The sequence below is a fragment of the Xenopus laevis genome, chromosome 3L, assembly GCF_017654675.1.
Source record: "Xenopus laevis strain J_2021 chromosome 3L, Xenopus_laevis_v10.1, whole genome shotgun sequence".
Classification (NCBI taxonomy): domain Eukaryota; kingdom Metazoa; phylum Chordata; class Amphibia; order Anura; family Pipidae; genus Xenopus; species Xenopus laevis.
Window position 1 is genome coordinate 64,753,651 of NC_054375.1, and position 12,971 is coordinate 64,766,621.

The 12,971-nt window shown below is 39.6% G+C and overlaps 2 protein-coding genes across 6 annotated transcripts in view; one reads left to right on the top strand and one right to left on the bottom strand.

Annotated features, from left to right (window-relative positions):
- Window positions 1–1,215, bottom strand: part of tbc1d30.L (TBC1 domain family member 30 L homeolog) — a 39,674-nt gene extending 38,459 nt beyond the window's left edge. For 3 of the 4 annotated variants that reach the window (XM_041584811.1, XM_041584812.1, XM_041584814.1), the window contains exon 1: window positions 579–1,215. In XM_041584811.1, coding sequence (XP_041440745.1) covers window positions 579–1,065 — 487 coding nt within the window. In that variant the 5' untranslated portion in view covers window positions 1,066–1,215. 4 annotated transcript variants of the gene reach the window in all.
- Window positions 1,216–1,303: 88 nt separating this feature from the next.
- gns.L (glucosamine (N-acetyl)-6-sulfatase L homeolog) overlaps window positions 1,304–12,971 on the top strand; it is a 32,528-nt gene continuing 20,860 nt past the window's right edge. The window contains exons 1-4 of one of the 2 annotated variants that reach the window (XM_018252421.2): window positions 1,304–1,421; window positions 11,341–11,400; window positions 12,394–12,597; window positions 12,790–12,855. In XM_018252421.2, coding sequence (XP_018107910.1) covers window positions 11,383–11,400; window positions 12,394–12,597; window positions 12,790–12,855 — 288 coding nt within the window. In that variant the 5' untranslated portion in view covers window positions 1,304–1,421; window positions 11,341–11,382. Of the gene's footprint in view, window positions 1,422–6,563; window positions 6,870–11,340; window positions 11,401–12,393; window positions 12,598–12,789; window positions 12,856–12,971 lie in introns of those variants that run through there. The other variant, XM_018252419.2, reaches the window with a different exon arrangement.

The following is a 12,971-nucleotide window of genomic DNA, read 5'->3' on the forward strand; positions in this document are numbered from 1 at the left end:
GGACCGTGTGTGGAGAGTCCCGACATTTTTCGTCCGGCGGAGATCGGTCGTTTGGTCGATTGGACAGGTTAGAACATTTCTGTCGGCTGCCGATAATATCTCTGCGTGTATTGCCGATCGTACGATTTTCAGTGGGAGACTGTCACTAGCTTTGGTCGGACATAGATATCGTACGATTGCTGTCGGGGCAGACCATTGCTGATCTGTTCTTTAACTAATCTGACTGGTAAGACTTTGATCTGAATGGTTAGTGGCGGGTCGGGAGATGGGAAAGTCCGATCGTACGATGATTCGTACGATTGGATCTTTGCATCTATGGCCAGTTTAAGACCTAGTGAGCAGCACATGCCATTCTATACAGTATATCTACATGTTTTAGGATTATTACAATGTTTGTGTCTGTAGAATAGGAAATGTAACCTGCAGCCCTCCAGCTCTGCAACAACTGCAGGACTTATGGGTTCAACAAGAGCTGCAGGGTCACAAATTGTAATTTTAGCTGCAGGAATTGCTTTGTTTTTTCAATAGCTCATTCATAATGCACTTTTCACCAGAAAACAGAGACCTTTCACACTTACCTTTCTGCCTCAGGTACTGCATCTGGTACCTGCTGCTCTGCCGTTCACTAAGCTCTTGCAGGAATCCAGACTCAGGGTTGCTCCTGCTCAGGAAGGCATCTGATCCAGATGCTTCAGTCGAACTGTCCACACTGTCCTGTTGGCGAAAATAGCAATAGCCTGTCCCACCACGATAAGTATCATAGAGTTCTGTAAGTAACCCATTTACTAGGGATGATGTGCGACTGCGGCCTTGCTGCTGGTAATCACAGAGGGAGACCTCGATATCATCTCCAACACTTGTCCCATTGTCTTGGGTTTCACTTGCCAAATCCTGATGATTGGTAAGTGGCCAAGCAACTTGGAATGCACCAGGCCAGGCGCTGAAGTTTTGCTGGAAAGCCATCCCTCCATGACTCTCATTGACAAATGCATCACTCTCCACATCTGTGAATAAATCCTCGCCTTGCTCGTCCATAGTTTCTTTTAGAGTTAACTGTGCAGACATAATTCCAGAGTGCTGGCAAATGTTACCAGCATGTCATCCAGTGAGCCGCAAACAAGGAGCAGTGACACACACACCACCCATGCCGGACCTGTTCCTTCCTTTTCCACTCCACAAGCAGCTCCCAACTTTCTGACTCCAATAGCAGTTCCTGGAGCGTACTAAACAAAGCAACAGGGGGAGCTGACACTTCCAAAACCGTCCTCTCCCTATAAAGCTCCTTTATTTTCTTTCCCTTTCTCCCTCTGACTAAGTGGTGCAAACCAGTCTGGTAACTTTCCCAGATACTTGTCTAACAGGTGAATAAGAAGCAGCGTGACGTGTGAACTCATTCCACCTGCAGCAGTAACAGCTCATAGGTATGTCTGTCAGTCTACCTGCACTGGATAAGGAGGGAGAAACAAAGTAGCAGTTATATGCAAACATTTCTAAATAATTATATAAGCCCACTAGGACTTTAGCTAGTGTTAGTAGCATTATTATTAGCCCTGTTCTATTTTGGTTCAGTTTATTATAGAAATTCTTCCCAGCAAAGCATACGTTTTAGCAGAAATACAGGTATATTTGTGGACACCCCAGAAAAAAAATCAATTGACTAAAATAAAAATAAAAAATCCTAGCTGTTACATTGGGATTTTAAGGAATTCCTGTAATGGTGCTGCACATCCTGCTTCCTTCCTTGTGCAGCCCAATCAGATATTCAAACATACATATAATATCAATGGCACTTACTGGCACTGTTTGGTTTGGAGACACCCGATAATAACTAAGGGACAATTGTGTCCCAGCAGCAGCAAGTGAGCAAGCAATGTGCCCTTTGTGGGAGGCACCAGGGATTGAGGGGACGGGGGGTTATGGAAGCGCAAAACTGGATTTATGGGTTATGGGGGGGGGGGAGAATGGGTTGAATCGAAATGTACACAGTAAATATCCACAGAAGTCTGTGCGAATGTAACTGTATGGTAGGCACTTGCCTCAGGGCTCAGTCACACTATATCATGTGCTAGGATATTCAAATTGTCTGTAAACAAAGCTACGCCTCTCTGCATGTGATTGGGTTGAAGGGGAAGTTCATACTCTGCTCAGCAGTAATCTTTGTTTTGGTTCCTCTTTATATTAATTCCAGTTATCAGGCCCTAGCATTTAAGCTATTTTGTTATCAATTTAGGGATACATAAAATCAGAACTTCAGTTCCATTGGATTCCACCAAATCGGAGCCATTGATATCATGTGAAAACCCCCAACAGCTGAAAGTGACGCATTTTTTGATTAATTTTTATTTTTTTCCCTCCAAATGTAATAGGCAAGTTAGGCGTATGGAGGATTTTATATTCATTTGTATCCAAACATTGTGAATTTAGTGTATTCATTGCTGGCAGATTTCATGTCTATACAAGCAGCGAATTTGCTCAAAACTGGGCAAATTTTCAGTTTAGAACGTGAGCAAATGCACTGGAATCAAACTATTGGGCTCTTCTGCGAGCACAGTCAAACAATTAAACCATTTATTACAGTAATGAACTATAATCCTAACTGAGAAAAAAATATCCTTCCTGATTCCAAAATAGCTTTGTCTATCCTGTTTATTAGAGATCCAGTGCATTTAAGCATCCGTATTAATTAATTGAGAACAAACAGACAATGAGAGTTTATCTCTGGTTATAACATTAATAAAATACTTCTGCGCAGTTTGTCAATTTGAAGAACCAGTAACATTTACAAGGAGAGAGCATACCATGGCATCGCACTGGATATAAGGGAGACAGGGCAACTACAAAAGAGAAAGAGAATAACAGGATGGTAGACAGGAGAGAATGACACAATAGGAGAGGAGGAAAGTGCTAAGGTAGAAATAGCTCAGGAGAATGCTCTAATGTAGAGGATAAGAGAGCATGTGAAAAGGAGGAAAGCAAACAGGGAAAAGAATCATAGGCCTTAAGAGAGTTAAAAGGAAGGGACACAACACCATATTTTGCACCAGGGTCCATGGCCTTCTGTCTACTCCCCGTTTATAGTTTCTGCTTCAGTTTTATTATATTCTTTATTCTATTGAATTTATTATATTCATAATTGGTATACAAATATTTAGTATCCAACTATGAAATCCACATTTCAATACCACTGTTACCTGTAAACTGTGCGCCCATGTGCACACACAAATTGTAATGTCGGCATACACAATAAATTGTGGTGCGCACAAAGAATTTCGTGCAGTGCACAAATGGTTTTAAAAAGTGCATAGAAAAAGAAGCAAAAATGACAAAGCATTGCTATACAGGCCTCATTGGTTGTCACTGTTCCCTTTAGCAGTCCCCTTTATTTACTTACAGTGGACTTACGCAGGCTCCACATTGATATTTTTGTGAATTGAGAATTTGGCACAAAACAGCACAAGAAGAGCACACACAGTCCAGCCTAAGCCACGTTTTATATGGTCTTCATTATTTATTTTTAATAGTTTTTTAATTATTTGCCTTCTTCTTATGACTCTTTCCAGCTTTTAAATGGGAGTCACTGACCCCATTTATAAAATCAAATGCTCTGTAAGGCACACATTTATTGTCACTGCTACTTTTTACTACTCCTCTTTCTATTCAGGCCCTCTCCTATTCATACTGCAGCCTCTTAATCAACTCAATGCATGGTTGCTAGGGTAATTTGGACCCTAGCTACCATATTGCAAACTAAAGAACTGCTGACTTAAAACCTAAATAATTCAGAAACCACAAATGATACAAAATGAAAAGCAATCACAAATGGTCTCAGAACATCGGTCTCTAGATAATACTAAAAGTAAACTCAAAGGTAAGCAACCCCTTTAAGAAAACATAGCGTTGTACAATGTTCAGTAATCCAATTTCCTAGAATTAAAAAAGAACAACAGGACACATACACATTTCCACACATGGGACATCTTGCCTTACCTGTCTTCACTACTTTAGCAATGAACTGCACTCTTACTGAATCACAAGGTAATTGTAATCTTATTCAAATAATTACCTAGGTTGTGTGGCTCCTACTGTGCAATAAAAACATAAATCTTGTCTCTGACAGCTGGTACATGAAAACTTTGTCTACCGCAGCTGTGAAACTAAAATACTGAGTACACAAACTGTACCTTTGAGATTGAACATGCTTTATTGTCATTGTCACACATCTGCTATAAAAATATTTTGTAATGATGGACTGTATATTTGCAACATTACTGACTTCTTTGTGGTTTTGTACTGGATAGGTTTTGGGCAAATGATGTCTGCTTCTGGAAAGTTCTCTCCAATTTTGAATAGTCTAAAGAAATTAAGTGCTAAAGGGGTGGTTCATGGTTAAGTTAACTTTGAGCATATATAGAATAATAGAATAATTATTTGCCTTCTTCTGACTTTTTCCACCTTTCAAATAGCAGCAACTGACCCCATCTCAAAAACAAATGCTCTGTAAGGCTACAAATATTGTTATTGCTACTTTTCATTACTCATCTTTCTATTCAGGCCCTCTCCCATTCATATTGTAGTTTCTTATTAAATTTTGGACCCTAGCAACCTAGCTGAAATTGCAAATTGGAGAGTTGCTGAATTAAACACCAAATTAATGAAAAACAATTGCAAATTGTCTCAGAATGTCACTCTCTACATCCTACTAAAAGTTAATTTATGAAAAATTTAAGTGGCAATTCAGAGGTGTATGACTAATGCAAATGTTCCACCCAGGCCACAAATATGTGAAGACAGTGGGTGACTGGGTAAGAAGATGGCAAATCTTTCAAAAAGTTAAGGTGAGTTACCATGTCTGACTCTAACATTCATGCACTTGCTTTCCTCCATCCCATGCAAATTTACACTCACATCTGTATGCCACTGGTCCTTTTTCCACCTGAGGCCAGCAACCAATATAGGAATGATTTCCCGGTGAGCGCTATACTTTTTTTTGGAGCATCAGGTGTTGCCATATTATTGAGCACCAAAAAGCTGTGTGTGGGTGAATTACCCAGAGCTTAGTGCTAGGTACAAAAATGGGAGCAGTCCCTGGGCAACCAATAACTAATTATTAAACAAATTTTGTGCACCATACACATTACTGCAACTGATTTCGCATTAGTAACAATAAATGGCTCCTTGAAATGCCCAAAAAGCGATTGGCTAATTCTGGTATGTTATGTTTCTTCATATCTGTATTCTTATTAATGGGAGCTCCCATATTAATACTCATTCTAGAAGCCAGTAAAATCCAACTCACTGGCTGCCGTAACAGAAGAGAGCCCAAAGCTCTAGGACCCACAGTGCTTGACAAACAGTTTCATCAGTCATGGCAGATATACCATTAGAGTAGCCAGATGGTTCCTATTGTGATTAAGATGAGTTCAGACGTTGTTGATATAGAGGAGAATGAGCCTCAAGAGTTGTCTTCACCCAAACCCCAAGGTTAATAGATGAAAGTATGAGCATAAATACTTCCAAGAATAAGCAGAGCAGTCCAGACAGTAAAGGTCCCCATAGACGTAAAAATTGATTGGCCAGGTTAAAAAAAAGTTATCGTCCCCAGTGCAAATTATCTATGTTTGTAGGGCCAAGCAGGCAGCTACCCTCAGTTTTCCTGGCAATATCACCTGAAATGGGCTTTTTAGTTGATGGACAAATCGTACATTTAAACCATCGTTTCGTGATAATCGTTGTCTCACGTTAACGAAAAGATCTACATGTCATTAATCTACCACTTCTTATCATTACAAATAGAAAAAATACATAAGGGCAACTGAAGAGCAACTGAGAAGCTGATTAGAACAGGTCCTTCTACAAAATACTATTCCCTTCATGCCTGTGGCTAAAAACTAGGTTGTGTCAGTGAGTGTTCAAGACTTCAAGTATAACACCCAGTACTGTAAAACATGGAGGAAATATAGACCCTACTGTAAGCTATAGCCCTAGTGAGAGCAATACAGAGCACCAGGAGTGGCAGGCATAAGGCTCAGAGCTGAGCAGCACTACAAATGACACAGAGCTGAGGTAGTTTCTCAGGTTTGGCCTGTCAGTAAAGGCTGTGACAGACAAGCTGGTATATATATATAATACACAAAAGCCATGAATATCCTGTAAATTATATCCTTATAAACGGTGAGTTCTGATGTCATCAGTTATAAACAGTGAGTTCTGATGTCATTTCTGTCACATGACTCACTGAAACTTGAATATTATAATAAACAAATTACCCCCAAGTGCAAAATATGAGGATATTAGAAGTTACCTCGGAGTTCCATGACCTGTATAAAAACACTCGGCCTTCGGACTCGTGTTTTTATATGGTCATGAAACTCCTCGGTAACTTATAATATCCTTATATTTTACAAGAGGGGGTACTTTATTCACTATATAAACAGTATATGTGTGTTGATTTGACGAATACCACTGAGCTATACACAAAGCAGAGAGCTAGCTTCTGCATTTCTAATGAAAGCCTTCTCCTACACCACGCCCCTTCTCCGCTTTTCACTCCTCCTCCTCCCTTCCTGCTCGCAATGAGCATGTGATCGCCGTGTAACCGAGCAGCTGACCTGAAACCCAAACTTCCTCTTCTTGGGGTTTAGTGACCTATGAGTGTGTATTGGGGAAGAAGCGCAGAGCGGTGAGATAGAGCGAGGAACGGCCTGTGTTTAGTGCGCACCATGCTTCCTTCAGGCACCGAGGGGCCGCGGCTCTTCCTGCTCCTCCTGGGGTTCCTGAGTTCCTCATGTCTCTGGGTGGAGGGGAGATCTCGGAAGCCCAACGTTGTTCTCATTCTGACAGATGATCAGGACGTGTCCTTGGGGGGCATGGTAAGTGCAGTGGGCAAGGGGTCTGTTTGGATGTGGCCACTGGTTAATGCTCATTTCTTACATGGCACAGCTGATATAATAATCTTATATTATAATCTCATGCCAATTGTGCCCAGCATTGCTGACATTGGCATGTCTTTGACTTGTTGTTTGGGATTGAACCTCAGTGTGCCGTGCACTAGTTACCAACTGATTCATCCCAAATAGTTATTGGGATGTTAACTAAACTCTTCTGGGGCTCATTACAGTTGTCACTTGTGGGGCCCCTGTTCTGTACATTTCCAAGGCCTCACCAATTTCTGGTGGACCCCTGCTTACATTGGAACCTCCTATACCTGTACCCCCATTTGAGGGGCTTTCACCTGTGCTAAAATATCATTTTCATTGGGAAGTCAGATTTCTAGTCCAGAGAATTTCCCAGTGTTCTTGTGATTTGCTTTTAATATTGTAATAATGTTAGGTTATGTATTGGCTACACTCACTACAACTTACCGTTCCCCACCCAACAAAAAACATGTTGTCAATTCATTTACTGGTTGAACTCAATGCTCTAAAGGCAGACCCTGCAGCCGCTGGAATGGTGTATTGTAGACTGTAGAGAACTGAGGGCCCAGACTGATAAAGAAGAACAATAGGGTATCTGATACTGAATGGAATACAATTTTATACGATATTCAGTGCATGTATAGTGGCAGACGAGACAACGGATATCGGCAAAAGATCGTAATTTTAACATGCATCGCCACCCTTACTCTTAAAAGAGAAGGAAAGCCTTGGTGCACTTTGGGGTGCCAAATATTAGTCACCCCAAAGTGAATGTATTGACTTTAGGGATGCACCGAATCCAGGATTCAGCCTTTTTTAAGCAGGATTCAGATTCTTTTGCCAGGCCCAACCGAATCCTAATTTGCATATGCAAATTAGAGGTGGGTAGGGAAATTGCGTGACTTTTGTAACAAAACAGGAAAGTGAAAAAAAATTCCTCTTCCCACCCCTAATTTGCATATGCAAATTAGGGTTTGGATTTGGTTTGGTATTCGGCCGAATCTTTCAAGAAGTATTCGGTGCATCCCTAATTGACTTACCTGAATCCCCGGGCCGGTGCTCTTATCAGCAGAAAACTGCACCGGCCCGGGGTTATAACAGTGAGCACCACGGAGCGATCCTCTTCCGGCTTCTTCTTTCTTCAAATTTCCTGGGCAGACGCATTCACAGTTGAACGAAATAGCGGTCTTTTTAGTTAAAGTTTGGCTTACACAGCCGCGCGAAGAAGGAGAAAGACAGAAGAAGATCACTCTGTGGTGCACACTGGTATATCCCCCGGTACTGGTATAATCACTGGTATAACATTTTCAGCTGCATCTGTGGAAGATGAGCAACAATTGTATCAATTCTAACAGTTGCCTGTAATGAAACTCAGGGATTCTGCTCAGCAGGGACAAAGATAAGAAATGTATCAACTAAACGTATCAATGTATGAAACCAACTGAACTGTAAAAAGTGTTGGAAGGTGAACAACCCCTTTAATGATTTTTTATTACAATGGTTCATATACAGTTACATAATTAGTGGTGACTAATAATCTGTGGTGCAAGTAGAAGGTCCTGGGTCCCACAGTAAATTCATTTTAGAACCCCTTAAAACTTTAGGAATACTGTAACACAATTTTCACAAATGTATACTGAATCTGCTTATTGGTTCGTGGCCTATTGAGCCCCTACACCTCCTGGACCACATTGCAGTGGGGGTCTGTTTATAGTTACACCCCTTTTGGTAAAACTTATTCAAACTTATTGAATGAACAATGCCTTGCCTACTCACATAATTCATTCTTTTAACTTGATAGAGAGCCCTCAGCATGGAGCAGATAAGGCTTATGGAAGTGTGTGCAAATATTACGTGTATTAATCTAATTTATGTCTGCAGTCAAAGTGAAACCTTTATTTTAAAGGTATATTACACCCTTACAAACCGTGTATCCCCTTTTTTCAAATACACATCTAAAATAATTGATTAAGCAAAGATTTTTTTTTTCCAGTTGCATTCCATTTTACAGTTGTTCTATTATTTAACTTTTACGATGAAGGTGTTTTGTTTTCCTCTCCCATGTTTCTCAGTAGCAGATCAGTAAGCTGTATCACAGACATTCTCAATTGTTACTGTTCAGTTCCCCCAGCTTTACTAAGGTCTGTCCCAGAAATTTAGAAGGCCAGTGACCTGACTTATTGGATTTATATGAGTGGGAGGAAAATTAAAACGATTAAACGATCGGATCATAAATGCAGCTATCCGACAGGGAGAATGAAACCTGCCTGATATGAGGCCAATTTTATATGAGTTGTTCAGGCCCTTCAGACCAGACTCTACTTTACTTTTTTGATTGAAGAGACTCTAATTCAGAACTGGTTGTCATTGTGTATTTTGCAGCTGCTATCAGTTATAACAATTGAGCTGAACTTATTTGTGCTGTATAATAACATGAGAGACTTGCTCTAAGGTACCCTGAAGTACTCTGCTCCTCAACAAATTACTAAACTGTATTTTTCCATAAAATTTCACTGAGACCATTGAACTTTTGATTCTAGAAGGGCTTATTATAAGTATTGTATATAAATTGTCATAAAATTGTCATAATATTAAAAAACACCTATTAACTGTTGCAAAGCAGTTCTTCAGCAACCAAATACACAGGAAACATGGTGGGGTGCATTCTTGTGTTTATCCAGCCAGCAAACACATTGGAAACCAAACTGCATGGTAAAATGGCTTTTAGACCCTGGAGGTCTGGTACATTTTGTAAGTTCACTGTAGCAGAGGGTAAGGATTTGTGGCTAGAAAAAGAGCCATGGTAGAATATCCTCATTATGATCTCATTCCGGGAACACTTCTTCTCATAGGTTAAAGGAAAACTATACCCCCAAAATGAACACTTAAGCAACAGATAGTGTATACCAAATTAAGTGACATATTAAAGAATCTTACCAAACTGGTCTATATATTTAAGTAAATCTTGCCCTTTTACATCTCTTGCCTTGAGCCACCATTTTGTGACTCTATCTGTGCTGCCTCAGAGATCACCTGACCAGAAATACTACAACACTAACTGTAACAGGAAGAAGTGTGGAAGCAAAAGGCACAACTCTGTCTGTTAATTGGCTCATGTGACCTAACAAGTATGATTTGTTGGTGTGTTTGTGTGCACAATGAATAAATAGTACGATCCCAGGGGGCGGCCCTTATTTTTTAAAATGGCAATTTTCTATTTATGATTACCAAATGGCACATACTATTATAAAAGTATATTATTATGAAAATGGTTTATTTACATGAATCAGGGTTTTACATATGAGCTGTTTTATGCAATATCTTTTTATAGAGACCTGCATTGTTTGGGGGTATAGTTTTCCTTTAATTACATATTAAATGAATAAATGACTTTCAGTATTACAGGTATCTTTCCAATGGAAATTCTCCAAATGTAACAGTACTAAGCTTGAACCACAAGGAACTGTGCTCTGTAGTTATTTACAGAAAACTAGTATTGCTCCCTGTTGCCTAACTTGTTTCACTTTATATTGCAGTAAAAGCCTGTTACGCCAGCGAGCCTTATTTACCAAAAAGCACATTCAAGTCAAATATAAGAAAGCAGCAATTCTTTCTGCATTCTGGACAGTTTTAGTGTTATTAGATGATTTGTATAAAAAATTAAGATTAAATTTAGCCCAGATACATAAGGATCTGGGCTAAATTTCATTTTTTATACAAATCATCTAATAACACTAATGTGTCACTGCAGGACATGGAAATGCTCCCTATGCATTTGAACATCAACTGTATAAAGGTGTGTAGTGGCCAGGGCACTGTCTGCAAGGGATTTCTATGTTCTTTTAGAGTCTGCTTACCACAACCATAAAAGCCGCTTCCTTGTATTCCTTCTGTATATGTTGTGTGAATAGGATAGGGACCTCGGATTGTAAACTGAGTATTCTGTTAAATGCTGCATAACATGTCCTCTTTATATAGGAAAACAATATAAATTAGCTGCCTGTTTATAAAGCCCCATTGTTTGGCATCATGCATGAATTAGCACCCTATGTCACAGTCCTCAGAATAATCCATTATAAAAAGACAGACACTGTATTTATAAAAGGTGTGTGTTTATTTTTTGTATATAAACAAATAGCTAAGATTTCAGCATGATTATACACAGCTCTAAACCCATTGAAGTCATTGGGACAAATTGTGGGTGAATGGCATTGGTATAAAATATTTAAGAAGCAGTGGCACTTTTTTTAAAACGATTTTTGTCACACTGTGCCTGTCGGTGCACTTAGCACACAGAGAATATGGTATGGGTATGCATCCACTCACACTCTGTTTTTTTTTTTTATTTTTTTTATTTTTTGGACAAATGTAGCGCATTTGTAATATGTATGTATGTAAATATGTTTGTGCAATTTTTTTACCGTAGACCCCACTGAAGAAAACCAAGGCGTTAATTGCAGATCATGGAATGACATTTTCAAATGCTGTAAGTGTTTTTTTGACATTTCTTTATAAAGTAAGATCATATTCTGCCTCACTATACAACAGGGATCAGTTAAACAGGAGCTTACAATCTAAAAAGAATAATACAGGTATAGGACCTGTTATCCAGAATGCTCGGGACCTGGGGTTTTCCGGATAATGGATCTTTCCGTTATTTGGGTCATCATACCTTAAGTCTACTAGAAATTCATTTAAACATTAAATAAACCCAATAGGCTGGTTTTGCTTCCAATAAGGATTAATTTTATCTTAGTTGGGATCAAGTACAAGCTACTGTTTTATTATTACAGAGAAAAAGGAAATCATTATTAAAAATGTGGATTATTTGGCTAAAATGGAGTCTATGGGAGTCATTCCGTAATTCAGAGCTTTCTGGATATCGTGATTCCGGATAAGGGATCCTATACCTGTACTGGGATTTCAGAGGTGAAGATACCACAATAATTAGTGTCCTTGGTTATAAATCATATATGGCCATGAGTAGTCTTGCTTACTTACTTAAGGCAAGTAATACAGCTTCTTCCACTTTTAGGTTGCTACCATGCAGGCCAAGAAACAGCCCCTGTTTCAGTATCCAGAGAGCACAGTCCCTACATCAGTCCAGGGTCAGACACATGGAACGGATTTCAGCTCAGAAATACATTTCAGCCCTGAAATCCGCTCCAGTGGGTATGTTTATCAAAGAGTGAAGTTAAAGATCGCCACAGTCTAGTCCTCTAGAGTGGAATTCTGCCACTCTCCATTCATAGCGAATTGAGAAATGAAAAATACAACACCGGAGTTCCCAAAGGGTTATAGAATGTATTTGAAAGAAGACCTGTCCCAACTGGTTTTGTAATAAGTTACGGTCATCCATTCTCTTTCTATTTACATTTTACACAATTTATTCCACCTTGTTTAGAAACGGGTTTATACGTGCAAACACTTTGTATAACAGGTTTTGGTGGCGAAAAGTAAATGAATGTTTCTTTTTAAGTATGTTGCCAGTGCCTTGTGCTGCCCAAGCAGATCCAGCATCCTAACTGGCCGATATCCACATAATCACCATGTCCTCAACAACACTATAGAGGGAAACTGCAGCAGCAAAGCTTGGCAGAAGACTCAGGAGCCATACACTTTCCCTGCCCTCCTTTACTCCAGCGGCTACCAGACTTTCTTCGCTGGGAAGTATCTGAATCAGGTGCTTGTTACTAATTATTCTGTTTTTTACAAATAGATATTGAGGTAAAAATGCCTTGCTCACCCTAATTTTTGTTGTCAATCTTTTTACACCCCCTGCAGCTGGTAGAGAGGGTAGAGAAACCACACTATCAATGCATCCATTTGATTTCTGCTTGTTAACATGCATATATTTTATGTTTTCTATTCTCAGTATGGCTCAGAGGAAGCTGGAGGGATAAATCACGTGCCCCCTGGCTGGAGTTACTGGTATGCCCTGGTGAGTGCCGTCCTACCCATAAGAGATCTATTTCCTGCGGTAGTTGCAGTAAGATCATTGCATAACATTCTGAAGAAAACAAATATACACACTTAGCTGATTGTAGCCACTGTTTT